A 26,423-nucleotide genomic window follows, 5' to 3' on the forward strand; every position below is an offset into this window, starting at 1 on the left:
AAGCAGCACAGGGTGCAAAGAAAAGCACGTGGTGAGAAGGCAGGCTCCGTGCAGCAGGGCTCTTCCACGGCTTCGGAGCTCAACGCGGCCAGTCCTGCTCCTGGGCCGCCCTACGGGTGTTGCACGGCGTAACCCGGGGCCACGTATATGAGCCGAGCAGCTCTACGGATCGCCCTCAGTGGATCTCCGCACATTATGCCTCACACCTTGGGCTCCAGAACGGCTCTCCCCAGTATAGAAGCGCTTTCCGTTGTACACCATGAAATACGAATCTGCCTTTTATCTCTCACCTATCAGCCCTCGTGGATGCTGAGCACCGCTCGTGCTCACGAACACGGAACGCCCGGGCTCACCTTGAGGCAATGGCCGCCTCAGCACCCAGCGTTACGATGCCGGCAGCTCGAAAGAGGGCTGAGGGGAAGACTGGGCTACAGCTCCACACCCGTCCCGACGGCGGGGGGGGCAGCGAATGGCAACGGGAAAACGGCGTGCGCTCCCCGAGCCCGGCCAACAGCTCCCGCCTCAGGCAGCACATGGCACCGTGTGAGAGCCCACGGCTCCTCAGGCGCGAGCGGCGATGGGCGGCTGGCGGGGCTTTAGAGCGCGCCTCGCGCCGGGCTCGTGCTGGGCGGGGCAGGGCCGGGCAGCACCGGGCTCGGCTGTGGCGCCCCCCCCCCGCCGGCGGCTCATGCGCAATATTCGCCCGGGGTGGCGGCGCGAGCATGGCGCAAAGGACGCTGCCGCTGCCCAGGCAGCAGTCCTTCTGCCCGCCCGTCGTCCTCAACCCCTTCGTCCACCCGGGTCGCCTGAGCGCAGGGGACAAGCTGCGGGTAAGGCTGGTGACGCGGCGCGGAGCCGGGATCCGGGCTGCCCGGCGCTGCGAGCCCCGCGGCCGGAGGCTGTCAGCGGCGGGGCCTCACGCCTCAGCGGCCTCGCCGCGTCCCAGAGCGCGGGGATCGGCACCGGCGGGTGGGCGAAAGCCGGGGGCCGCATTAGGAGGACGTCCCGCCGTGCCGTGCTTGCGGGCGGGGCCGGGCCGACGGTGTGTGTGACAGCGGCGGCTCTGTCTGCGCGCGTGGCCGGCGCGGAGCTGCTGAGGGCGCTCGGCTTGCAAAAGCCCAGCTGTCCCGTTACCGTGCGCGTGCACGGCCTGCCAGCTTCAACTTCCAGTGCAAGACCTGCAATAAACTTCGGCACGTTTGCACTCTCATTGCAAATAAGACGTTACTTCGAGAGAAAACAGGACGCCTGCGCCCTGTGTGAGTTGCTCTCCCCTGTGTGAGTCGCGACGATGCGCTGCTCTCCATGGTGTCGGTAGCTCTGCACAGCAGGCTGGGAGGGTACTAATGCAATTAAGAAAGCAAACTGCTTCTGGGCATCGATTCTTAAACAGCTTCACTTGAAAAACTGCGCTGATGAACCAAACACGAGCTGACATCTCAGTGAGCACATCGGTGCGTAGGGAACTTACAGCAGTTTCTGCTGATTGTTAGGAATAAATGTTTTATGTTTCGTATAGCTCTAACAAAAGTTACAAACAGTGTTTGCCCTGAAGGAAGCTGGGGAGATTTGAGAAACCTGGAAAGCAGTTTCAAATCTCTTCATCCTTGTGTGCTGCTGGCAGCCTGGGACACATCTCAGGTGCATCCGAACTGGTACTGCATGCAGGAACCCCAGGGTACTGATAGCAGTTTCCTAATGAGGTTCCAGACATGGGCAGATTTCTCTGCTGGCTGTTCTTTGCAGGGGGTGCACAACCTACTCGCAGTTTTAGGCTCTGACTGCCATTTTAGCTGTCATAAATCTATCTTTTCCTTCAGGAGGAAGGGATGAAAAACATGGGATGTTTTAAAGCATAGTACATTCCATACATAACTCCGCAGTGCAGCAGGAAGGAGCAGCTCTCTGCTGGGGCAGGGACTGGAACAAGTGAGCTTTGAAGCAGAACTGCAGTCATCGCTGTTGACTGCAGCAGTGAAAGGTTGTGTGGCCACAGGCACCTTGCACACAAAGTACGTGGGTGATTCCTCATGTGGAGGATAGTTGTTCAGATGACTCAGGATAGCTCTGTCTTTGTGACGGCTGCACACAGAAATGAGCGAGTGACTCAGATCCTACTTGATAGCTTCTGAACTTTGTACCCGTATTCTGGACATTCTTCTCTGGCCATTTTCTATCCTACCTTAACCTCTCTCTTTTCTGTCCTTTTATTTTGCCCTCCTCTGCAGCTGATGGAGCAGAAATCAACTCTGCCTCATTACACAGTGACCTAGAAAGCCGATAACCTGCATCAGCACATCAGCACCACCTGTGCATCTGCCTAAAATAGATTAATGAATTTATTAAAGTTTTGAGGGAGGAATTGTTTTGCCTTTACTATGGCATCCTTGTTTTTCATTGTAGGTCACTGCACATTCACTCCATTTGGTTTGGGGTTTTTTTTCCATAAAGAAAGGAGATGGTTTTAGGGAAAACGCACTAATTCCTTCTTACACCTCCTGTTTCACATTGCAGAGTACAACTGAACTGGGTTTATAGATTCCATTACAGGTGGACACATGTGATAGGAAATATCTGATTTTGAGAGACTTGCTACCTGAATTCTTCACATTTACAGTGTCTGGCACCGAAGAGGATAGGAGCAATAAGTGCCCGTGGCCAAAGCTCTTAAGACCAGCTACTGACTCGAGTCCTTTTGGCATTGTCCAAGAAGTTACTATTAAACTTCCCTGCCTACTTATATACAACTTTAATGTTAGAATAACAGAATAATTTCCTTTAAGAAGGAAATAATCATGCTCAGCTTATGGGACGGTGCGTACAGATCTTAAGCTGCAACACCTGCCGCTTACCCTCATTTACACAGTGTACCCACTGTCCAGTTTGATATATTGTCACCGTGAACTAAAAAGGCTGACTTTGAAAGAGGAGCGCTGATGTTCAGCTGTGGTAAAGCTCACTAATTATATCTGATCTGGTATGACATACAGAAACCCGTTTGTGACTACAGGTCATTCAGATTTGAAAAAGGGAACATAAGAGATCACTCACAATAATTATTTGAATAGAACTGGTGTAAAACTTAAGGTTAAAAGTGATGAGTCAGATTCTTTTTATAGTCTTACATAGGCTGATACATCACCCAAAAACAATAGCAGTGTAGATTTCTTGGATGGATTCACAAGGTGTGTTACAGCATCAGAAGTTCTGTAGAACAGTGGATGTTAGTGCAGAACTGCAAGCTAAATGCTTATCAAAATCTGTAAGCTGAAACTTGCATACTTATTCAATAACTTCTACCAGATTTGAATTGATGGAGCTCTCAGTCAGTGACTGCTGATGCAACCGTATACTGAGTTTTGAGGAGCACTGTGCAAATGAGAAAAAAAATACCCCCTTCAGCAGTTCTGCACAGGAATATATTGTTCTGTGCCATGTACCTGCACAGAGCAGCTCCTCAGCACTGAGCGTGGCAGAGCTGGTTGGGTGCCAGGAGCAAAGCAGTCACCAGCTCACAGCCTGCCAGGAGTGCTGTTCTGACTTCCCCAGCCTGAGGCAGCTTGCCTTCCACCTAGGCTATGCTTGCTCAATCTGTGTAGTGCTGCTGTTGTGCCACGAAGGACAGCCTTCAGGATATGGTTTCAAAAGCAATTTACTGGGCTACAAGAATAAAGAATTCCTTCCTGCCCTGCCCAGAGCTACAACAAGCTGTTAACAACCTTGCACAAATACACCTTTTTCCTGGAGCTGTGCACACACAAAAAAAAATACAAGCTAAAAAATCCTTGCTGGGGGCTGGGGTAATATTTGAGGATTATTTGCAACCAGGGTCTGTAAGTGGCTCTCATGCCCCCAGCTCCCCATATAATTGCAAATGGAGAACTGACCAGCAGTGTCAGGCTGGATCTTTCTAGGCTGGCTTTGGTACCTAGCTTGGCGGGCTGCAGCCATAGTAAAACTCTCCCAAAACTTTGCTTCAGAGTTTGCTTAGAAACAGTCTCCTGATTGCAAGGAGGAAAGGGAACTGATATTTTTCAGCTTATTCTGAAAGATTCAAGGAGTGCTAGGGTGGAGGCTAACAGCCAGGATGCTTAATGCAGACAGGAGACAAGAAGTTAATCTTAATAGCTGGGTTCTACTGTCTGTGTAGTGCGAGCTGTGAGCTTCCAAAGGCAATCAGCCTAGGTGCTGGAGTTCCTACAGCACTGTAAGGTCTGAACCCATGCCTTAAAACATGGGTGTGATTTCACTGAGAGCTCCTTTTTGCCTAAAGGGAAATGAAGTCGCGTTGCCTCTGTGCTGCTGCAAGCAGCAGTAGTGAGAATCACTCACAGCAGTACTGCGGCTCAGCACGAGATTATTTTAAAAAGGTTGAAGTACATTGTGATCATTTTAGCAATCCCACTTGGCTCGTAGACAGATGGCAGTTCGTGATAAGAGCTCTGTAGTGGAGGTACCCAGCAGCTGGTCAGACTCATCTGACCTTGTATACTGCAGACCAAGTCTAAGTATAAACTATGGCAAACTCTGATTACCCCCTCTGTCTAACAACATCCAAATAGTCAGATGTTCCACTTCCAGCTGAAATAGTGAGCTAAAAACATATTTTGATATGCCAAGAGTGACTAAAGTTCCCTGTATGAAAACTGGACTCATCAGTACTGCCATACATTAAGACATGCAGTAGTAATTTAAGTGTTTCAACATTCATTAAATGTAACTGCACAGATACTGATTATTTGTTTTGATGCCATTTCTTCAGAATTTCCTCTCTGTTTTTTTCCAGCTTGTTCTTCTGGGGATTATTTTGCTACCTCTCCGTGTCATATGTATAGTAATCCTTTTACTGCTGACCTGGCTGTCTGCATCAGTTGCAACTTTCTGTCATACTGGAGGAGCATCAGTGCCACTTCAAGGATGGAGAAGGTAACAAGTGACCAATGTTTGTTGAACTCTATGTTTGTGGGCTTTTTTAATAACACAAAGCCAGTGTTGAAGTATTTTTTCCTCACATTCTTTTCCTCCTTTTGATTAAAGAGGAGTCCTCTGTCGGGTCCAAATTTTACTGTTGTAGGGGAATCAATTTTTTGATGAGAGTATTTTACAGCAATATTGAAGCTTTTGAATAAGAATCTTTTTGAGTTCCTTGAGGCTGAGATACATCTTTATAAAAATTATTATTTAAAGACTGTCTGTAAGTTGGGACTTATTTCAGCAGTGATGCAAGTAGGAATATTTGAGACAGGAAGCTATCTTTAAAAGTATTTGGTAGCGTTACTTAGCTGAATGAAGCTTTGCTGAGTTTTCATTTGGGACAAAATTAGCTTTGACAGTTTCTCTTTTAGCTGTGATGCTCTTGGAGGAGTATTCTAAAGCTGCCTTTGTGTGCTCTGGTTTTAGTCACTCAGCTTCTGGGTCTCTTCTCATTGCAATACATTGCAGCTACATGCAGGAAGAGGGGACGCACATGAAGTGAACAGTAACAAGGCCAAGAGATGATAGTCTTACTGAGGGGACTTGTCCCATCTATGTTAACCTTGTTATTTATTCTTACATGATTAAAAATGATAGAAAAAGAGCAGTACTGGAGTGATACATATTCTTACAAAAAATGATGCTGAATCTGCTAAGCACTTATCCTGCCCTCCCAACAGCATCATGCTAAAGTGCTATAAAATACAGCAAGGGAAATAGCACACCAATTAGTAGGTGGGGAACAGTGTACTGGCGAAGATGCTTTACATTGCCTTATCTTTCAAATTGTAAATATAATGTTGTAAATGCCAACATTTAAAAAACACCAAAAAACTCCAACACTTTCCTTATGAGCATTATTGCTGTCCTGTGCCTAGCCACGGTGCTTGTGAGAGCTAAGTATTTGTTCAGAATGCTAGCTGTAACATGGATGATGTTTTTGTGTTTCTGTTCACAAGGAGGATGATCCAGACAACCCTTTCATGCCTAACTCATACCCTGTTCTTTGTAATGGGTTTTCGAGTTAAAGTAAAAGGGAAAGCGGCGAGTCTACAGGAAGCCCCAATCTTTGTCGTAGCTCCTCATTCAAGCTTTTTCGATGCCATTGTTTCTGCCTTAACTGGAATGCCGTCAATAGTGTCTAGAGCTGAGAACCTTTCAACTCCAGTGTTTGGCAGTAAGTATTTATGAAAAAATAAAGAGCTGCAAGCTTTATCTCTGAAACTGATTAAGGGTCAGGATTTGTAAGTTCTTAAGTTCCAAAGATACTGACAGATTATTTTCTGTGAAATCACTGGGACAGTTTATCTTTCTGAGTTGGTCAATGTGCTGTTTCCTTTCAGGCATGGAATATAACACCATTTTAAATTTGCTTTAAATTGAAGATATGTTTCATAGCTTCTCAGACAACTTTCTCTGCAAGTCTACCAGTAGGTAGCTTGAATAACCTGTTTGGCTGCTGTTTTTCAACAGTCTCACCCACAAATGTAGAGTATGGATTGGTGAAGTTTGTTTCAAAACAGACTGGAACTGCATCAGTCTGGAAAATATCATACTCATTAGCTTACACTTACAAGCACTGTTATGTTGGTTCTTTTGTTTCCTTATGGTAATCAAACAAGGAAGGAACAAAAGAGAAGTTGCTCAAAAAGGAAATGCAGAGAATGGAAAAGATCGGATGAATCATGCTTCTGTTATTTTCTCCTCCTTCTGGAACACAAAGGAATCCCAGTTTGTGTTATGACTAGAATCAGCATCAGACTTTCTGCTGGCTATGTATCTCTTAAGGCTTTTAAAGTAATTAGCCAACAGTAACCCCAGATTGAACTCAGTAGACTACATAGACAAGTGTCCTGGTAGGAGATGAACTGATCGTATCTTCTTACAAAGATGGGACAGAAGATAATTCCTTCCCAACTTTCTCATCTCATCTCAGTATGTCCACACCTTCTGATATAGACTTGATTAAATTAGTTGTGTTTATCTGTTTGGCATTTTGGTTTTGTTTTTTTTTCCATATATACACAAGTTGTGTATGCTTTGAAACTGTAAAGGGACTTCCTACTTCTTCATTGTGGGCTCAAACTGCTTCTTTGTTGCAGTTTGGATTATTTAGGCCCAAATGAGGCCAATGAGTAGATGCCTGGTCAGGTCTGTTGCTTGGATCTGTGGGGAAATGCTCAGTGAACAGCCATATTAGTAGAGCATGCTTGAGTGAATTTGGTATGTTTTTACCTACTGCCAAGCTCCTCAGCTTACAGTGTATGTCTTCTGTATCTTACTCTTGGAGAATGAGGACAATAATACTTTTCTTATTTAGTCTGAAAGCTGTTTGTGCAGTCTGTCTTCTAGTACAAGAATACCAAGGTTTATTACAAGGTTGCCTTGAACATGTGATTTCCTGGCACTAGTGCAAAACAAATAAAAATCTGGATCTCTTCCACAGCAATTTTAAGTTCCCTTCAGCCTGTAGCAGTTTCTCGTCAAGACCCTGATTCACGGAAGAAGACAGTCACTGAGATAACTAGCCGGGCATTATCAAGAGGCCAGTGGCCACAGGTAATAAATATACTACTGCTTTTCTATAATATATTTATATACACTGTGCATCATAGTGCTAGGTAGGCACTGCCTAGCTGAATAGCATCTTGGCATCTCAGATCAGATCTCAGATCTATGACAGGTTTAGGAAAGGAAGAAAAGAGGCCGATGCCCAGAAGTTTTGTCATGACATATGAATGATTTAAATCAGACGGTAAGAATTTCTGTTCTAAAATGCAAATGCTCTTGAATTTCTTTTCCCAAGGAAAGGGGAGCTGGCTTTACACTAATTCTGCCTCTGCGTTATGGCACTAATAGCCTGAGTCAATATCCAAGATTTTATTTTTTTTTTTAGCCTTTTTTTGAACGCAAGATGATGTCTGTGATATCCTCCACTGAGTCTGAATTCTCTTAGCATAACAGGAAAGGAGTAGCTGAGTTCCCAATTCCTTTCTCCTAAAACCAAAGTATAACAGGCTAGGCAACGCTCATGCTTATTAATAGCAGGTAGTCCTGAGTACTGCTTCTCCCAGCCCTGTACCAAAACAGAAGGGGAAGGAGAGTGTGGATCAGTCACTAATTTATTTCACTGCGGTTTATGACGTATGGCTGAACAAGCATTCCCATTTTTGTGTCCCTAGCAAACAATTTCTGATTATGGAACAATCAGTGGAGGGCTAACTGTAAAACAAATGGTTTAGCTGTGTCTGCTGTACCTTAGAGCAGCCAGTAACTCTTTCGTTCAGCCATAACCCATTCATTCATACTGAAATGGGAACAGAGCTTGAATAATTTTGATCCAGACCAGTTCTTGTGCTGAGATTTTTTAGAATGCTGCTTATGGTCAATCCTGTATTGATATAAGAAATATAAAGCCTCTTCGTATTCCACAGGGAGTTGAATTCAATGTGTCTCACTGCAGCTCAGTACACATTTAATCTGGTATCTTTCAGAGTCTAATTCAGAGTCCTTCTGGGTGTTTAATGTCTGAGTCATTCAGAGGCTGTACAGGGTGTGATACTATAATAGTTCTGCTTAAGAGATACACCTGTGCTCCACCTTTTGCTCCTGCCCCTTAAGCCATGATCTTCTCATCACAGGTAGCATGCTCACTCATGTTGATAGCATCTGTGCTTTTAAACGCTTGAGTACCTCCTGCCTTTCATGTCAGCCCAGACTCTTACGTTTATATGGTAAGAAACTGCTGGCAGAGAAACAGTTCTCATATTATTAGCAGCATTAAACATTTCAAGTCAAACACTGGAAGCTTTATGTACCATAATTCTGAACCAATAAAGGCCTTTCCCTAGAATTTCTCTTTTTAAAAAAAGACATTTGTTTCCAAATCAAGATAAATCAGATTGTTATTACTGTCTGCATCCTTCAGTAATTCATTCTGTTGTAGTTGAAACAGTAATGGTAATCTTGTGATGCAGTGTGACATGTCACAGATCTTGCATAAAAATTCAGCCTTCCTGTAACTGATGCTGAAGTATAATCCTTTTATGATGTGTATATTTTTACTTTCTTTCTCTTTAAATCCAAGATACTGATTTTCCCAGAAGGCACCTGCACAAACCGATCCTGTCTGATCACATTTAAACAAGGTGAGAGATTCTGCAGTATCTCTGTTGGAAAATATTACATGAAATACTAATCAGGTAGTTCTAGTAAGACCTATACTCCAGCAGACACATCACAACAGCATTTTACTAATGTCTTATGTTGTTAAAGCTTCAATATTGTAGTAATGATATTTCAGTCACATTAAGCTCAATATTTTACACTGTCGTGTCTCATATGAATCTGTTAAAACTTCCAACTGCTGTATGAAGCTTAGCCTTAACAACCAATACTAATTTGTGGTTGCAGGTGCATTCATTCCAGGAGTTCCTGTGCAACCTGTTTTGCTCCGATATCCCAACAAGCTGGTATGCAGCACATTTTTGTACCACTAATCTGGAGGTCAAAATACTGACTTCAAACATATCTAAGCTAAATATTTTCCTTTGGCGCTGAAGAATTTATCATCCAAGTTTTAAGACTGGAGGATTCCAAGTTTCCCAAGAGTCAGCGTGGAGTGGTTGCTATTCCTATTGTGAGAAACTTACTTCTGGGCTTCTCAGCTGTAGTAAAAATAAGAGGAAGTGCAAAGAAGTATTGCAGCGGAAGTTAGAAACTTCCTACAAAGGCACAGAGCCTGGACTTTGAAGTCTGAAATGCATGCAACTTCCTTACCAGTCATCCTTTTTTGGATTAAGCTTAAAATACTCTTACTGCAAATGTGTTTTCTGAACAAAAGCAAGGCTGAACCATGCAGTGCTTCCAACACCCCTTCCTTCAGGCAGCTGAGGAGGGAAGCTTTGCAGATGGTTCTCTTTGTGCAACTTTCTCTTGTTTTGCTGAATACGTGTTTGCAGTCTCTGCCAAGTACAGGAGTTGAGCCATATGGCTCTGTTTCCCTGGCAGGTGCAATACCAGGACATGAGCTTAGCAGACTGCTAACATGTTTTTTCTTTTCTTCTTCACCCAAAAAACCCAGAAATGACCAAAAGAACAAAAAGACCAACCATTTGATTCCTAGTGCTTTTTAAGATGAAAAAGTAATTAAGATGAAAAAGTGATTGTTTTTATTTACATTGATTCCCTTGTAAAATCCTTCTGCAGTTCTGTTTCTAAACAATGAACCGCTCAAGGGGATTGATGCATTTCAGCAATGGGATTTAAGGATCTGGAGTATACACTGTAATAACAATATCTAGGAAGTAATAAACATAGAAGAAGAAGGGGGAAAAAAAGCCCAAAAAGCAAAGAAAAAGCATGATAGGATCACCTATACAAAGATATCCCTGAAAACTATTTCCAAAGTATTTCTGAGGGTGCTTTTCTAAGTGGACTGGCAAGGAGTTCTGAGAAGTCTGATTAGATACTCTTTTTCTACTTTTCTGCTGTTTTGATTAGAACAAACGACTTAAAAAGTCTAAATAACCACTGAATTTTCCTTCCCAATTGCTGACAGATGGGCAGTCTGCCATTCTTTTTTCCAAATTTTTAGGGCAAGGAACCCTAGTTGTATTTACACCTTTATTTTCTTTACAGGATTATAAAACTATCATCTGCTTTTTCTAAGCTTATGCTTTTTCTATGCTGCAACCTGTCCACATTCTAACTCTCATCTGTTTTGTAAGACATTTCTGCTTTATTTTTTTCCTTAGGATACCGTGACCTGGACATGGCAAGGCTATTCACTGTAAGTTTCCTAATCCTACTGACAACTGCTTCTTAGAATCAGAGGTCTTAAAGCTTCAAAATCCATCGTGTGTTCACATGCTTAAAGATTAAGTAACTTATATACATACTGCTTATCAAAAAATTGTGCAGTGTTGTTGATAAGCATGACAGCTGGTAACAAGTTGCCTGCCCAGTGAGCAAGCAGCAGGTATATGCAGTAGCCTTATAGGAAAAAAAATATCCATTGCAGCATTTCAGGAAACTCCCACATACTTAAAATCCTTGTCCAGTATTGGCTCTGTTTCATCTGCTGATGTGCAAATACTTAAAATTACTTAAAATAACTTAAAATACTTCCTTTCTTTCTTCCTCTCCTGCAGAAAAGAGCTGTGCATAATGACACTGTGTCAGCTCTTCACAAGAGTGGAGGTTGAGGTAAGAATCAGAAATACCTTTCTACTGAGAGTTTATACTTTAGTACAAATACATAATTCACATCATTAATAACTGTTAGTGAACAGTAAACAACCGTGTCAGCAACAAGAAGAGAATCACAGTGAGAATATTTTTAGTTTTGATGGCTATATCTACGTATCACTTAACCTGATGAGTTCCTGAATGAAAGCTGTCAGAAATGCTTCTACTTTTAAAGCACTGCAAAATCATTGCCAACTCACTAGTTACAAATTTATAAATTAACAATTACAATACATTCTATTAAAGGAAACTTCACATTTTCTACCCTATGTTCTTATTTCCCTGCTGCCTTGAAAGCATCCTTGTCTTACTCACCACCTTCCCATACTGAATGCTAAAAGGTTGCTGCAAGTAAGAGCTTATGTAGGGGCTCTTGTTTTGTACTGGGAAGAAAGCTGAGCTTTGTATAATGAACCGGTTTCCTTAATCATTAAAATCAGCTGCAAAGTGCAAAGACAGATGAATGACAACTGACACAACATACGCACTTCCTGTATCAGTTCACTTACTCTAACAGCTTGCTGCGTATCAAAGAGCCAGCATTCACAACACAGTAGTGAGGAGAGAGATAACCGAGGTATGATCAGTTTGTTGTACTTCACATTCCCTAGCAGACCACAAAGATTATCTGTATGGATTATGTCAGTTTAGGGACCTGAGCAATGGGAGACATTCAGGTAGGTTTTGCTGTTTATTTGCCAAACGTAGTTCAGTGAAGTTGTGCTCTGTGAGCACAACCTGTGTTACTGCTACTAACAGCAGCAAAGTCGTTGTTGTGAAACAACATCAAGGGAGCATCTTGTATACTATAAGGCATGCGGTAGACACGTTAACAGAATATGTACTGAAGATGTAATTCTCTTTATGATTTTGTACAGAATCTGTGCCATTTGTACAAGTGGGAACAAGAAACAATTAGTGGAGCCCTTCTATTAGAATGTTTATTTCCCCCTGATTCAGAATGGAACTCAAACTTGTCTATTAGAAAATTGCGGTCCCAAAGTGAAACTGAAACATGAAGAAAGATGCAGCTTTCACAGCAGCTTGTGTCGCCAGTATAGAAATAACTGCTTAGCATCAATACAGATGTTTCCAAAAGCCCAAAATTGAAGGGACAGTTTTACCCAGAGAGGGAGGAAATCACACTTTTAGTAGTCACTAAGTAGTTCCTTTTTTAGCAGTGAGCACTTCAGTTACTACCACATACTGTGAACAAGCAGCCTCTCTTCCCATTGGTGGTGCTCTGTCTACAGTGCATGGACAGTGATGTTCCTGTAGTCCAGGGAGGAACCATATGTGTTTCTAGACATAGCCTAAAACGTTGTGGATATTAATGATTAAATGGTCAGACTGGCAGTGAATTTTATGTCTTCCAAAGGTAGAGACTAAGCCAAAAGCAGATCAGAGAAGTGTTTCTGCTACTGAAAGTGCTGGGAAGAATTGTTCTTAGAGGATTGCATTTTGTCAGCAAAGGTATATCTACCAGTCATCAGCAGATAAGAGCTGCGTGTGTGTGAGATCATGCCTGCCACCTCAGGAGCATAGAAAACCAAATCACCTCCTGCTGTAGTTTCTGGCAAACTGGCTTTACCATTAATGTTAAGCAGGTTTCTTGAATGAGATGTTTCAGCTACCAAAAATCTAAATTGCAGTCTGAGGAAGACCTCAGCCTCTACTGACGTAATGACCACCTTCAAGAGCAGGAACCATGCTTGCAGAGATAAACTTCTCAGAATTATGATTTCATCTCAGCGGAAGATAACACAGTTCTCTATGTTTGTAAAGAGTGCCTGTGCTTCCTCAGCCTAAGAGCTGCATGACTTCTGCAGGGATATTGTAATAAGCCCGAATGTGTGTTAGAATTGAACAGATGCGGTAGCTGCTTGTAGAAGGAATGAAATCTCAACACTTCATGTGAGCAGCTGGGCCCCTGCTGTTCTTACCAGAGAGAAAACTCCCAAGTATGAACAGAAAATGGTTATGGCTATTTGACAGATAACTTATTCCATAAATGTCTGGATTTGGTCATCAAGAGGCAGTGTTCCTTGAAATCAAAGGCAAAGGATGTTCAGAAAGGACTGTGTTTATACAGGATATAGGTACCAGTGTATTAATGCATCACCAACAACTAAAATATAACTGAAGAAACACGTTGACACATAGTAACCGTGCCTTCCACTGAACAGTGTGCAACATCTGGATGATTCTAAGATAGCTATATTCTGGGATTTAAGGGCAGGGTGAGAAATGAGAGAAATGAAAGAACTGATCATCAGTATGGGAAATGGATCTGCAGGCAGACACTGTGCTGACTGAAGTAGAAGGAACAGAATACACATCCACACAGTACTTTGTAAACAGGTGCCATTCATGTCATAGCAGATAATAATTCACCTACAGTGCATTTCTAGTCCAACTTCATACATAACAACACTGAATAAGGCCTCCACAGTAAATGTGTTATGTAGATATCTGGGGTCGATATCTTGGTTTGCTCGGCTTGTAAAATTCTGTACCATTTTAGTATTCTTATAATTTAGAACTAAGATTCCTCAGCATTTTCACCACAGGCTTCAAGCTTTCAGAAAACCTACCAGTCACATCCTGACAGATACAATTAACATGTACCAGGTGTAACTGCAGCATGTATGAAAAAAACAAACACCACACTATAAATCTTACACACAGTTTTCTAGTATATAGCACCAATTACAAAGAATCTTTGAAAAGAATTTGAGACTCTCATTCTTACAGACATAGTGTTTAAACCTCCTATGATATTTGCATTTGCTTTCCTTGGAGTTTTGGTTTTTATTTTTTATAGCTGCTTCTATCAATCTTTAAGAGTCAGTTTGGACTAAAATCTTACTTGTGTAGCTATTGTAGAAGAGAGTGAGTTGTTCCTGAGGCTGTTGAGACCTCTGCTGTCCAACTCTGTCATTGCACGACTGATTTTTTTCTCCTGTTTTTCTCGTTGCAAAGACTAACAAGAAGTTGCCCATTTTGTTAACAAAGTTCTGACTACTGAATTGATTGGATTACTCATCTCTTTCAGTTTCTGCCTGTTTATGTTCCTACTGAGGAAGAAAGAAATGATCCCATTCTTTTTGCCAATCGAGTCCGACAAACTATGGCTACGTACGTAATGTCATGAATAAAATCTTTGAGAACTTTTCTTACATACCTATCCACCTGTCCTTCTATAAGCATCCAAATGCATCCCAGCCATCCAGTACACCAAGTACCCTGCCCCACAATTCACTCAGGTCCTAGGTACTGTACATGGGTGTCTAATTCTTATACCAAAACATCCTTTGATTGGTCTTATGTGGAGCATAAAGAAGGCTGCCTTACATTGGAACATAGTATGTTTGACACTTGGAATGCTGGAATAAAATGCTCCTGTACTTGCTTGACAAGAGCACGCAGGTGGTTTGTTCTCAGAGGCTACTGGGTTGCATTTACAAAACTGTGAATCTTAAAGCATCATGAAACTACTGTAATGTTATTTCACAACACTGCTTGACAGAATGCGTTGCTCTATCCTATCTATGTCATGTATATTGGCATTAAGGCAGGTTGAGGTGGTGAAAGCAGAAACAGTCAACTAAAAGTTACTTTAACATAAGACAGTGTTTGTCTTTATCCTTCATTTCCTTAATTTTGTTTCAGTGCTTTGCAGGTGCCAGTCACTGATCATACTTTTGAAGACTGCAGGCTGATGATTTCAGCAGGACAGCTGACTTTACCCATGGAAGCCGGGCTGGTGGAGTTCACCAAAATCAGCAAGAAGCTCAAGTAAGGGAAGTTAAGCTGTTGATAAGGGAAATGCTGCAGTTGATAACCAACTAGAAAAAAGCAAACTGCTTTACAAGTGACCTGGTATGAGTGCAGCCAAATCTGAAGTCTGTGCATAGTGCATCTAGAATTGCTGTGTGTGTGCCACGCATCCATTTATACAGCTCTGTCTGGAAAAAACTTCAATACTTAACATGGCAATCTTAATTATTCCAACCAAGGTGCAAAGCTGTATTTCTGCAGAGATCATTTGCTTTCCAGGTTGTAGCAATAATAGTGTTTGCAGGGAAAGTTAGCTAATAGAGCTGATGTATATTCCGTGCTGCTAAGCAGGGAATATCGCTCTTGCACGTGATGCATAAAAATAATGCTACACCTGAATTTATGGCAATGAAAGCCTCTTTACTGGGTTAACCAGATGATAATAGATTTGGGAAGTTACTCTAAGGAATTCTGATATACCCAAGTGTAGAACTGTCTGCTTATAACCACAGGGGGGCAGTCCTTCATTGCTGACTTCATACGAAACGTCAGCCTGGTTCTAGAGCATTTAGAAATACCTCTTCTCCTTCATGTTTACATAGCCTAAAGTGGAACCACGTAAGAGAGCAGTTGGATACCTTTGCTGCCATTGCAAGTGCTTCCAAAGGGGGAAGAATTGGAATTGAGGAGTTTGCAGAGTACTTGAAGCTGCCTATTTCAGATGTCCTCAGAGAGCTGTTTCTACTCTTTGACAGAGTGAGTAGTTGTTAACTGACTAGAAATCTTGTTGGCAATGCTTTGTTAAGAATTACATACAAAAAGAATACTTGTTATGTCAAGCTTAGTAAACACTTCTTGGCTAGCAATTCATATAGGCCAGATAGTTGACTCATACGGTTACCTTTTTAAGTTTTGATGAAAAAAAGTTGGTCATTTTGTAGCTTGTGAAATGACAGTTATCTCTTGATATGCTGCTAGTGGCTGAATATTTCCTTTTGCCTATCCCAGATTTTGAGTTCATTTACATTCTAACTGCTTCATTAAGTGATGTAGTTTTAAGTAGATAAGGCAGATTGAAGCTAAATAGACTGCAGATTCAGAATCATAGAATTGCTCAGGTTAGAAAAGACCTTTACGATCATTCAGTCCAACCACAACCTAACCATCCTACCTAACAGCCCGCTGCTAGCTCTTGTCCCTGGGCACCACATCCAGTTCTTAAACACATCCAGGGATGGTGACTCAACCACCTCCCTGGGGAGCCTATTCCAGTGTTTAACAACCCTTTCTGTAAAGAAGTATTTATGCTGTGTTTGTAAAAGGTTCTATTAGACATTCTGAGAACTCCTATTGCCTGTCTCCAGCCATAAGGAAGGAATGTACAGGTGCTAATCTGATTATTTAGGCTTTTCTCCATACTCAGTAGCGATCTATTTCATGTTATGCTTCTCTCTGAAAGATGGGAAAAAATGCTGTATAAATGTGCCCCCTCTGCCTATACCAGCAGCCCCAGTGACTAGAGCATAGTGTAGAACTCATTTTACTTTATGCATCCCATATGTGCTACAGTGCAAGCAGCTTACTTTACTGGAAGTGCTTATAAACCTGAGTTTACTTCTTGTCTTGGGACCTTTCCTAGCACAGCATCATTCTTAAGTTAACTTTAAGTTAACTTTAGCGGTACGCTTGGCCCTATGAGAGCATTTTGTTGTACACGTTGATTTAAACTTGCTGGATTTTTCCAAATTCAGAGGATTTACAGACTCTAAAGTAAAGCTATGTAAAATATATTCCTGTGTTTGCTGAAGGCATAGAAGCTCTAGCAGATAAGGTACTCATCCTTTCCTCTTTCCTATCTCCTCACTTTGGACCACTGGCTCCTATGAACGCAAAACTGAAGCACAGCACAAATGCAAGACAGATACAGTGCAGCAACCAATGTAATTAAAGGCAGTTAAGACTCTTTTCAGCTCAGCTATCTGGCATAACAGCTTCAGTGACTAGAATTAGCAACATAATACACAATTCATTAGAAAGCTGAAGACATAAACGTTTGCAATCACAGTCAAGACTGTAGTAAGCTTTCTTAGTGTTCATCTCAAGGGAGATCTGCTTTACTGAGAAGCAGTCAGCTGATGTGCCAGGGGTCTTTTCTAACTATTTCAATTATAACTTCTGCTTTGTGGCTTTCAGAATGGTCAGGCTTTTGTTTTTCTTTTTGGTGGTTTTTTTTTTGCAACAGAGGTTTACCAAATGTCACAAAGCTAATTATGCAGAGAAGAAAAACAGGAATGTCAACTGACAGAAACTACTGAGAACTGCAGTATTTCTGGCTCCCGGAGTCATGCATAGACATGATTAAGCGTGTAGGTTAAGCTGTGTTTTGTCCACACCCAGCTCATACACAACACAGCTTTGGAGAGCTACAGAAGTGCAAGATCTCTGAGTAACTCCCTTAGAAAATACTTGTGATGTTCCTTGCTAAGGCTTTGCTGAGTGGAGGAAGTGGTAGTGGTCAAGGAGAGAGCCTTGTACGTGGCCTGGGAGGTCTCCTAACAGGAGGTGGACATGGAGGAAATCTTGGAGGACTTGTTGGAGGTCTTGTGAATCTGATAACTGAAGCAGCAGCTCAGTATAATCCGGAGCCACCACCACCTCCTCGCAACCATTTTACAAATGTGGAAGCTTATGAGAGTGAGGAAATTAGACAGTTCCGTCGTCTTTTTGTCCAGCTGGCTGGAGATGATATGGAAGTGTCTGCTACAGAGCTAAGAAATATCCTGAACAAAGTGCTTTCCCGACATCAAGACTTGAAGACGGATGGCTTCAGCTTAGACACGTGCCGCAGCATGGTAGCTGTCATGGATACCGACACAAATGGCAAACTGGGCTTTGAAGAGTTTAAGTATCTGTGGAACAACATCAAGAAATGGCAGTGTGCGTACAAGCGCTGTGATACCAATCAGTCAGGCATTCTTGAGAGAGCTCAGCTGCCGGCAGCCTTGCGGGCTGCAGGGTTCCAGCTGAACGAACAGCTCTTCCAGGTAATCGTGCGCAGGTACGCCAGCGAGGATGGCAGCATGGATTTTAACAGTTTCATTAGCTGCTTGGTGCGACTGGACAGCATGTTCCGGGCCTTCAAGTCGCTGGACCGCAATGGAAATGGGCAGATCAAAATGACCATTGAAGACTGGCTGCAGCTGACCATGTATTCATGAAGGCAACGCAGAAGAGAATAAGCTTCATTTGAAAGATATACATGGAAGAATACAATGCTGTCATATTATAGAACTATAGCTGTTTCTTTATCCTAGGTCAGATATAGCTAAAGATACTTTACTTAGCTATGATTCCTCTTTTGTATGCGTTAGTCTGCTTTTCTGAAGTTTGTGTAAGTTGTCAGTTGTACAGATGCATAAGTCAGGCTAAGAAAATGATCTCTAGACTCTGAAATGAGGGAATATGTTGAAGGACCAAAGCTTTGCTACTCCTTCACAGAATGTGGGCTTATAAAGGAGTTTAAGTATTAGATAGAAAACTCTTAAGTTTGGTAGTGTTTTGTGATAATACTGTGCCGGTTTGTCAGCATTCACTAAGCTGAAATAAAGGTGTGCTTGCCTGAAGGCAGTTACTGGTAAAGTTCAGTAGATTCCTAAATGGTGTGGTTATTTCTAACTGGGGGGATTAAAGTTGCAATGACTATTATGACCAATTAATATTTTGCTTCCTTCCTACAACTTTTTCTGCTGAAATAAAAGCTGAGTGGTATTGTCAGTTCCACTTGCTGGCAAAGACAAAATTAAAGACATAACAGGCTACCTTAGCAACCTGTTTCTCCTTCCTACAACTCTATTACTCTTTTCTCTCTCTCCTTGAAGCCTTAATATAGTTAGAATGAAAACAGCTTAAAATACTGCATTTATATTTTGAGAAGCAAATGTAGTCACACAGCAGCCAGCCAACAGAAGCTACTTGTAGCTATCAGAGATAACTTTCATCAGAGTGCAGCGTCCCACCTGAGCTAAGTATGCAGTTTAGAGACGTCAATTTTTGAGTAATAGAACAAGGAATTACATGAACTGTCAAAGGCACCCTATTTTTGGAATAAGGATACATAGATGATGACAAGCAGCTCTTTCACTGCAGGGTGGCAAGGAAGGTTTCTCTGCAGGGCTCTGCTGCTTTAAAAGAAAACTGTCTAGGGCGTGTGCTGGCTGATTGGAATGTGAAATGAGGAGTGGAGCAGCACAGACTGCGCAAAGGCTCCAGATGTAAGAGCCCACGTGCCTCTTCCCCTCCTAACGGAGGTATCAGTGACTAATGGAGAAACACCACACAATATCTGCAGGGCAACTGAATACTAAAATGAGGTTCTGTGGTTTGGTTTTGTTTCTGAATTTCCATAGCTTTGATTTCTAATTCTTACACTCAGCAATTAATATATTCCAAGCTGATGAAATCTCCTCGCTGGTATGTTTGCAAAAGCCTTTTAATTTTGCACAGAATAACTTGCAACTTTTTTGCTCAGATTTTTTGGTAAAAAAACAAACAAACAAACAAAGAACCCCCTACCAGGCTAGCATCAGAATTTCCTGTTTGTTACTGGTTACAACTTGCAAGTAGCAACAAGCATTTTTGAGTTACAGCAATAGCTTCTTACATAACAAGCCTGGATAGGAACATGAGATGTTCAACTGCAGTTCCTCTCCAGGTGTTCCCATGTTAGCTTCCCTGTGGTAGCCCTGTAAGCTACTCCATGTTACTTGGCTAATCAGAACAGGAACAAGTCAAACACACTGAAAAGAGGAAGAAAAGCCTAGTTTCCTATCAGAAAACAAGATCTGTTGAGGCTGCCCTATTCTTCAGCTATTTTAATAACATAAATACAAATTTATGAATGTTCGTGTTCAACTTTGATATTTAGAGAATTAGAACTTAGCTTACGTGTTTCTTCAACATATATTTGGGTGCACAGGATGCAAACACAGCTAGGTATGTGTAGAACAACTGCTGCAAGTGTTCTTTGCATTGATGCTACAGAAACATGGAGGATTTTCTAGTGTTTTCAGTTTAACACCCATGTGTTTGCAGCAACCCTATCGCTTCCCCTTAACCAAAGCACCAGAGCATCTCTCAGTTAGCCAGCCTCCTAGGACTTAGCAGTGGTCACAACATGGTCTTACAAGTAAAGTAACTTCATTCTCAAATGGCTGGAGTTCTCTGTGTCAGACTGCACTCGGTTTTGATTACTGGATTTTAATGCTTAAGGTAACTTAAAACTATTTCTATTTTTGCTAAAACATTTCCTTAAAATTCATAGGTCTTCAAAATATAGGATGTTCAAATGTTAGATGCCTTGAAAAAGATTGATTAGACTGACGGTGTAAAGAAACAAAGTTATCTGTGCAAACCAGTTCTGAAGGCTAAATAAAATTGAATCTTAGCAGTTTAAAATCCTGCCAAACGTATAGCTTCATAAAGTACTGGACACATTATGATGCATACTTGCTGACCAAGGACTGTCCTAAGATCTAAGCTCAATATCAGAAACCCGTTTCACAGAACACAAGACTTCCAAAGCTCTCTACACAGCAGCCTTAGCATTTCTCCACTGGGGAGCTCCACATTCCACTATTCAGTAGGAGGAAACTACAAACAGAAAGGTTAAGACTGACATGCTAAAGTGGCATTAGAAACTGGTTGGAGAGCCAGGAATAGGATCAAGATCTGACTGTACAAGACACATTTACCCAGGAGACCACCCCTCTTTTAATTGTCTTGCCTGTGCTGTTCTCAGACTTAGGGTGCCCACTCTTGATTAAAAAGAAATTCCTGAACCATACAGCACATTATCCACAGGAGGAAATCTGCTTTATGGTTTTGTTTCATTTTAGAATGTTTTTGATGAGTTTCCTTTTGGCAAACATTCCGAACTATGGGCTACGAGTCACGACAGCTTTGCTTTCATTAACTGTGCCCCATCACCTAATGCTTACGTATGGCTTCTTCCCTAGACTGGATGTTTCCCAAAACCCTCAAGAAACTCTCAGTGTGGTCACAGGAACATTACTGACCTAAACATTATTTTAGTGGATACAGTTTTTTTCCTCTCTGGAAATGTGATGCAATACATAGAATTAATCACAAATCCCATCAAAGTAAAATTCAGATGTTTTGTTGGAAGAGCTTTGTAATGAACACATTGAAATGTACTTTCAGATCAAAACTGCAATTATCAAACAGGCTGCTACTATTAATTAATTGCATTTCTGGCTTATAAAGTAGGACAATGTATTTGCCTCAAAACAACACGTAAGGCAATGCATTTTCTTCAAAGAAGAGCTTAAGAGAGACCGTGTGCATCAGCAAGCTGTACTCCTGCTGGCATACATTTTATTGCTGAAGGTTCTTAGGAAGAATTAACTCAAGACAACAGTCTCATTGTTGGCCTCTCTATTCTGGGACGTTGCACCATCTCTTGAGTTACACTAAGTGCCAGTGTTTGTATTTCCTGCAGGAAGAAATAATTTAAAGTTGCACATTGCCTTGGTGCGTGTTGCATATTTGATTTGCACAGCAGCTTTTGAAGTGATATACACTATTAACTGTGACTCGTGCCATACATTTTTTGGTTACAGAATGGAGATGGCACCATTGACTTCAGAGAATATGTAATCGGTTTATCTATCCTTTGTAATCCAGCCAACACAGAAGAGACAATTCACATGGCATTTAAGGTAAGTTCAAATTAGTGTAAATCTACAAGTCTGACAAATCAAGACTGACTGTAAATCTGTTAGCTTTCAAATCATAAGTTTATAGCTTCAATCTGACATGCAAATGTGAGTAATTCTCTTAAACCAATTGACATTTAGACTGTGAAGGGGAGGTGGAGAATTGCAGACATCAGCTTCATAGAAAAGGGTTTGAAAAGCCATGTGAAGGCACTAATGAATATGTAACTTGGCAGGCCAACTCCAAAAATGATTCAGCAGCACTTGCGAGTTTTTGCCTGAGGTTTTTTTTCTGCTGGGACATTCAATGCCACGTGCAGACAATAGATGGAGCAATATCCTCTGTAAGTCAAACAGAGAGTCACTGTCTACAAAAATGACAAGAAGGGGTATTCAGGGCAGGCACATCCAAATGCCGGCTGCACCCGAGATCATCTATTTGCTTGTTCCATGGTTTTCTGATAGTTTGAGCTATTGAGGAACAGATACCACCTTTCAGATCCCAGGCTCAGGCATGCAGTGCGCAGTCAGGGATGCCCACGTTTTGAATCCCTGAACACTCAAATGCCCAAATAACATTTTTTCAGAGGATACTTGACACAGATTCAGACATACCCACTATCTATTAAGATACGAACCATGTTCATCTTAAACTGGATACATTTCTGTATTGATGCTTATTCAGGACGTACCAGTGTATTTATGGCAATCCAGCATAGTCGTTAGCTGCTTTACAGCTAAGTGTCACTGCTGCTCAAATTAGTTTGTATTTCTGGGGGGTTTTTATTACCACAGTTTCCTCAGAAGAAGCAAGCCTTGCAGGTATCCTTGGTCTTTTATTTTTTTGCTTTCTAGATGATGCTCTTCAGTACTGTAACAGTTGTATTGATTATAAAATGTATAATTTGCTTCAGTTCCTGACTTCACTGGGAAATCACTAATTCAGCTGGTAGAAAGTCCAGTTTGGTGAACTTTGGACTTTCTTTTGCTAATTATTTTCTTTGGTACTAAACACACTCTCCTACACAATGGGACTTTTTGCCTGTAGCAATTACTTAGAATTACAGTCATCTATTCCTTGTATTTCTCAAGGGGGTGATTCATAGCAGCTGCTAACTGTCCCTGTGCTGGGAAGGATGGCAGATCACTGTACATCTACTGCCTGCATTCCAGTCACCAACATTCCTTTTACAGTAATTCCTTAGTGGGTGACAGGTCCCGTATACTAAAAGTTAGATATTTTATGACAGAAGATAAACTATGGCAAATTTATCTGCTGCCAGGTATGCTGTAGATTAATCAAAAGGAAGACTAAGATCTAAGGTATGCTTGTATAGAGTGGCATAGTTCATGGTGACAAACAACATTAACCTTTGTTTATAAGCACTGTATAAGTTTTATTAGCTAATGCTATGGGATTTGTTTGCTGTTGCAGGCTTTTTTGCATACTTCTCCTCGTACAGAATATCCTGGTCCTGACTACAGCATGTTCATCACTCTGCTAAATTTCTGCCTAGTCTTATGCAGAAAATGTGCATAAAAGCTCTTGTAAGAAAAAGTAGCTGAGATGGAACCCCACTGTTCAAATACCAGTCATTTGCAATTCACCTTTTGAATACTAGAAACCTAATGTGACTGGTTGCTTTGCACACATAAGGTTCACAGGCAAAGTAATGTTTCTGTGCATGTGTCTTTTCCAGCTCTTTGACCAGGACGATGATGGCACTATAACAGAGAAAGAGTTTGCTTGTATCATTCAGTCAGCTCTGGGGCTGCCTGACCTTGATGTTTCTAACCTCTTTAAAGAAATAGATGCAGATGAAACTGGGAAGCTGTCCTACGGTAAGTTACGTCCTTTTATAACAGAGTACTCTTGGCAGTCATACTGACAACCGAGAGTTCCCGGTGTCTTTTATCCTCAGAAATATCAGATGGCTCCCATACACTGTTTCTGAGGAAAACTGTTGTAACACAGATGGAGATACTTGACATGAGATGCTTCTGAAAAGTATAATTGGAGATCACCTTCATTTCCCTTGATTCTGTTGCTGCACTGTACTATCTGTGTTTCTTATTTTTCAGATGAGTTCAAGAACTTTGCACTTGGACATCCAGAATACGCCAAGTTGTTTACTACCTACTTGGAATTACAGAGATATCAGCTGGGTATGTCAGAGGAAGATGATGACATTCAGTCACCTGAAGCCAAACACACTCCAGTTGGAAACAGTGCAGTCCCAGTGTCAGAAACAAGACCAATTGCAAGAAATAAAGTCTGTCCTGCAGACTGTGAAGAAGATACCTCCGGTACCTCAGACAAAAAGGATGACTGAGAACAATCAAAGAATTCATCTCTTGAATTCTGCGGGAATATCTTCCCAACCTGTTCATAAGCACAATTGATGCAAGATAGGGACAAGAATTACAGTTAAAAAAAGAAAGTTTTGTTTTTTGTTATTGTTTTTTTACTTTCATATTTGAAGGAGTTATTCCTGTTTGAATGTAAGGGAACAGTCACTGTCCTTGCTGCCAGTATCACACTACTGGGAATGTTGTTCGTGTCTTCCAAGGTTGTGCTTCCGCAGAAGTAATAGATGTGTGCTAAGAGGCTCCAGTAATGACGTGACCTCTCAATATAGAGACTGAGGAGACCCTTTGTCTGAAAACAGGTGAATTTGTTTGTGGTCCTCCATTCCTCTGCATCCCTGACACGTCTTAAAGGGAAAAAATATATTTATTCCGGAGTGGTTTAATTTTGCAAATATCCCTTTAGGCTTTTTGAAGCTTTGGAGAAACAGAACTTAATTACAAGACGTTGAAAGCTGAAGCTGGTGTCCTTAGATTTCCCTTAACTATGTGTGAACTATAACGTCTAACCTTCTGAGCAGTGCATGCCCATTCAGTGATGCTAACAGAAACAACTTTAGGCTTTATCAGTTAAAGATGGAAGTGACTGCATTTCTGTGTAACAAAAGACTGCCCAGTAAGTAGCAGCTCGCAGCCCACAGGAAAATGTTAACAGTAAGACTCAAGAATAAATGCACTATTTCAAAACAAATAGAATGTTGCTTACAGTAAGAAATGCTCAGGACCACTTAAGAGGAGCATTTCAAACTTCAGCGTCTTTTTAATAGTTATCAATAGAGGAATGTTACCTTGCTCTGCAAAACTTGAAAGCTAAATATGCTGTCAACCCACAGCTCAAGTAGTTCATACCTATTCTGAAATTGTCTCCTAGAAGCCATATTTGCATTACTGTGCCATTACTCATTAAGGGCTTAGGCTCTAATTCAAAACCAAGTTCTTTCTAGTTAACGGTTTGATTGTGTTTTGCCTCAGTTCTCTCTAGTGCACTGGAAAGTGAGCCTTTACCTTTTTTCTATCCTTCATTTGAATGCACTTTATACAATATTTTCAGTATATATGTATTTATGCAACTAACTACTAAATAAAACTTCAGAAGGTGTGGAATGACAGAATATTTCTAATGTAAAGCTGATATGATTAAAGTCTAGAATGTCTAGTACCAAAAAGAACCAACTTTCAGCTGGTTTTCATCTGTGAAATGTTAACCTCTGCCTCTAAACTACCCTGTTGTCAGGCTGTAAGTGCATTGCCATGTTTCACCTTTTCTGTATTTATAACTGTGCCTATCCTGATGTTTCATGTGCTTAAAATAAACCTGTATTTTTAAAAGACTTCACTTGAATGATGCAAGTCTTTTCGGTATAGTCTTAAGGGTATTCTGTCTACCATGAGGAGCTCCAAAACATCTTCCTCGTGATACCTTACCTCAATAAACACTTGCAACTTGAATTCAGTGTGATGGCACTTTTCTTTATGACACAGCTAGAAAAATAGGACAGGACTGATGTTCTTCCAAAGAGTTACTTCTGCTCACTACCTCAGCAAGAGGAAACATGATACAAAGGACTTGCAGTTATCTGGAGAGATATCTCTCTTTTCTGGCAGAAAATAAAGCACTGCCATTTGCTTTTAAAATGAGCGACTCCAGCAACAGCTGAGGTATAACAATCCTGGCTTTGTGTGATTTGAACATTAAGAAGGAATGAGAAGCAGGGCGTACCATAACCTGGCTGTGCAGTTAAGCGAAATAGATGTTAATTCCTTGGCAAGAATCTTTTTGCCTATCATGTTAATTGCTCAGCTTTCCAACCAAGAGCAACCTTTTTAAAAGAAGGCATCTATTCCATTGAGTAAGAAAAAGATGGATGGACAAAGATGGCAAGAAGCACTACTCCAAGTCTTTGACTGCCAAGGGTGCCTTACACTTATTGCTATTAAAATCAGCCATGCTTCACAACTGGATCACTATGCTGCCCTCTAGTGTAGCACATTCAGGACCAGTGATTTTGTAAATACATGCAAGTCACACAAATGCTTAATGAAAGCCAAAATACTGTGTTTATAGACCTACCTATCCCAATAGTCTTATGTGTTTGGCATGTAGCAGTGATTCAACTACGGTCTGAAAAGAAATCAGCTAAATGTTAGGACACTAACTCAATATACACACACATCTGCTTGATTTGCGGGAAGGGAATACATTCATATCTAGGCATCATTGTGCCTCAGGGAGCTTTTAAAAGGACCAAACTAAAAGCAGGCTGCAACTAACGGGCATTACATTAAGCAGCAGAGCAGGAACTAAATAGAAAGAGAAGC

The 26,423-nt window shown here is 41.4% G+C and overlaps 2 protein-coding genes across 2 annotated transcripts; both read left to right on the forward strand.

Annotated features, from left to right (window-relative positions):
• Positions 1-281: 281 nt before the first annotated feature.
• Positions 282-24,457, forward strand: LPCAT2 (lysophosphatidylcholine acyltransferase 2). Its single transcript, XM_072346796.1, has 14 exons — positions 282-830; positions 4,787-4,926; positions 5,934-6,151; positions 7,421-7,533; positions 9,062-9,122; positions 9,388-9,446; positions 10,731-10,765; positions 11,127-11,181; positions 14,279-14,361; positions 14,896-15,021; positions 15,606-15,759; positions 21,642-21,740; positions 23,438-23,579; positions 23,820-24,457. The coding sequence occupies exons 1-14, from the start codon at positions 363-365 to the stop codon at positions 24,068-24,070; spliced, it is 2,004 nt and encodes a 667-aa protein (XP_072202897.1). The 5' UTR covers positions 282-362; the 3' UTR covers positions 24,071-24,457.
• On the forward strand, positions 17,370-18,355 carry CAPNS2 (calpain small subunit 2). The gene has a single exon (XM_072346797.1). The coding sequence runs from the start codon at positions 17,475-17,477 to the stop codon at positions 18,219-18,221; it is 747 nt and encodes a 248-aa protein (XP_072202898.1). The 5' UTR covers positions 17,370-17,474; the 3' UTR covers positions 18,222-18,355.
• Positions 24,458-26,423: the final 1,966 nt, after the last annotated feature.

Source organism: Excalfactoria chinensis, chromosome 11, assembly GCF_039878825.1.
Source record: "Excalfactoria chinensis isolate bCotChi1 chromosome 11, bCotChi1.hap2, whole genome shotgun sequence".
Classification (NCBI taxonomy): domain Eukaryota; kingdom Metazoa; phylum Chordata; class Aves; order Galliformes; family Phasianidae; genus Excalfactoria; species Excalfactoria chinensis.

What these genes read in the sequence shown, in the direction of transcription:
- LPCAT2 (XM_072346796.1), top strand. Translation starts at nt 363, where the DNA reads ATGGCCGCCTCAGCACCCAGCGTTACGATGCCGGCAGCTCGAAAGAGG. An exon ending in TTCAACTCCAGTGTTTGGCA is followed by an intron (nt 6,152 to 7,420) that starts GTAAGTATTTAT and finishes TCTCTTCCACAG; the next exon opens with CAATTTTAAGTTCCCTTCAG. An exon ending in TCACAAGAGTGGAGGTTGAG is followed by an intron (nt 11,182 to 14,278) that starts GTAAGAATCAGA and finishes CATCTCTTTCAG; the next exon opens with TTTCTGCCTGTTTATGTTCC.
- CAPNS2 (XM_072346797.1), top strand. Translation starts at nt 17,475, where the DNA reads ATGTTCCTTGCTAAGGCTTTGCTGAGTGGAGGAAGTGGTAGTGGTCAA.